This window comes from Sphaeroforma arctica (genome assembly GCF_001186125.1).
Source record: "Sphaeroforma arctica JP610 unplaced genomic scaffold supercont1.493, whole genome shotgun sequence".
In the NCBI taxonomy this organism is placed as follows: domain Eukaryota; class Ichthyosporea; order Ichthyophonida; genus Sphaeroforma; species Sphaeroforma arctica.
This window is the reverse complement of record NW_014040065.1, coordinates 66739-68133: the sequence shown is the minus strand read 5'-3', so window position 1 is coordinate 68133 and position 1395 is coordinate 66739. Positions and strand designations below refer to the sequence as shown.

Below are 1395 nucleotides of genomic sequence, written 5' to 3'. Positions count from 1 at the left end.
TATATATATATATATATTTTCTATTCATCTATTGCGTGCATGGGTTAAAGTATAAATACTGGTATCTATATATCATGCACATCTCTTTATGCAGTGTCTCGACTTGAACGATATACTGAAGATCGATCGAAGTGTTGTATATATGGTTCGAATGAAGTGTTTTATAAATAGTCGACGATGTGCTTATTATCAATCCGCATCTAACAGCTCACTTATATTTATTTAGCCACCACATTAACAATGTACGAATACTATGATGAAGATGATAGATTCATATTCATAATTGGGTCAATTTGAATGGTATATATGACACTAGTACGATTGGAGACATGTTTGTCGAGTCCTTGGTAGATCTTCGACTCAACTATCAAATATCTGGGTGCATACGTAAAGAGCCCTGCGCAATGTGATGGGATAAGCCCGTGGCGATACAGCTTGTGAATCGGGACATTAGCCAGACACGTTACAAACACCGCTGACACGCTGTAAACGGACCTACGCAATCGACAATACAGTCACAGTTTGCGATCGAAGTGAGAACTGACGAGATATATTTCTAATTTTTCTTTCTCGCTCTTTTCCCATCGATTGCCACTACTCGGCGCAGTGTAAAGCCTGCAAGATCATCATCCACGGACACTGCCAGGCATTTGTCATCAACAACTGCTTAAAGACGTGTAAGTCACGCAAGTGTCGCGATTGTCGTGAATCTTCGAACAACTCAAACAACTCTGATTTTCTCTATGAATAACAATTCCATTCTCTTGCTCGACACGGGTGCCTTGTGCATGTGCACAAAACAAGCACTTGCAAATATACTAATTACGCGAAACAAACCGCATCTGCATGTATACTCGTAGTGTTAATACACACGCGTCTTTTTCTGTTTTAGTCCTAAAGAATGTGATCGATGCTCATTATGTTCTGTACACCACGTGCCCATCTCAGCGTACCGCGACGATCTCAAGGCACGGTTCCCAGATCTTAACCGCAAAGCGCGGAGTTATGATATACACGTGCGCTTTTATCACGAACATCTATTAGAACGGTTACGAATGTGCGGAGAGCGGCAGAGGATAGTACCGGTATGTGATGAGTGTGATTGTGGGATGTACGATGTGGGTGTGGGTGAGATTTTCATTTAGGGTACTTTGTCATTTGCGGGTGGGGTAGGATGGATAGAGCAACGCTTACTGAAGTTCACGTATTCACGGTTGCTTGCCTGGACTTGTACGTACATTTGCGGAAAGGCTTGTTCATTCTCCAAGACACGCATGCACTCGCTCACGCACTCGCTCACGCTCACGCACTCGCTCACGCTCACGCTCACGCTCACGCTCACACACACACACATACACACACACATACTAATATATATATATATATATATATAAT

The 1395-nt window shown here is 42.5% G+C and overlaps 1 protein-coding gene across 1 annotated transcript in view; it reads left to right on the top strand.

Annotated features, from left to right (window-relative positions):
• Window positions 1-948: 948 nt before the first annotated feature.
• SARC_06734 (hypothetical protein) overlaps window positions 949-1395 on the top strand; it is a gene marked incomplete at both ends in the record, with an annotated part of 9018 nt that continues 8571 nt past the window's right edge. Inside the window, one exon of the mRNA XM_014299353.1 lies at window positions 949-1085. Within this exon, the coding sequence (XP_014154828.1) occupies window positions 949-1085 (137 nt within the window). The remainder of the gene's footprint in view (window positions 1086-1395) is intronic.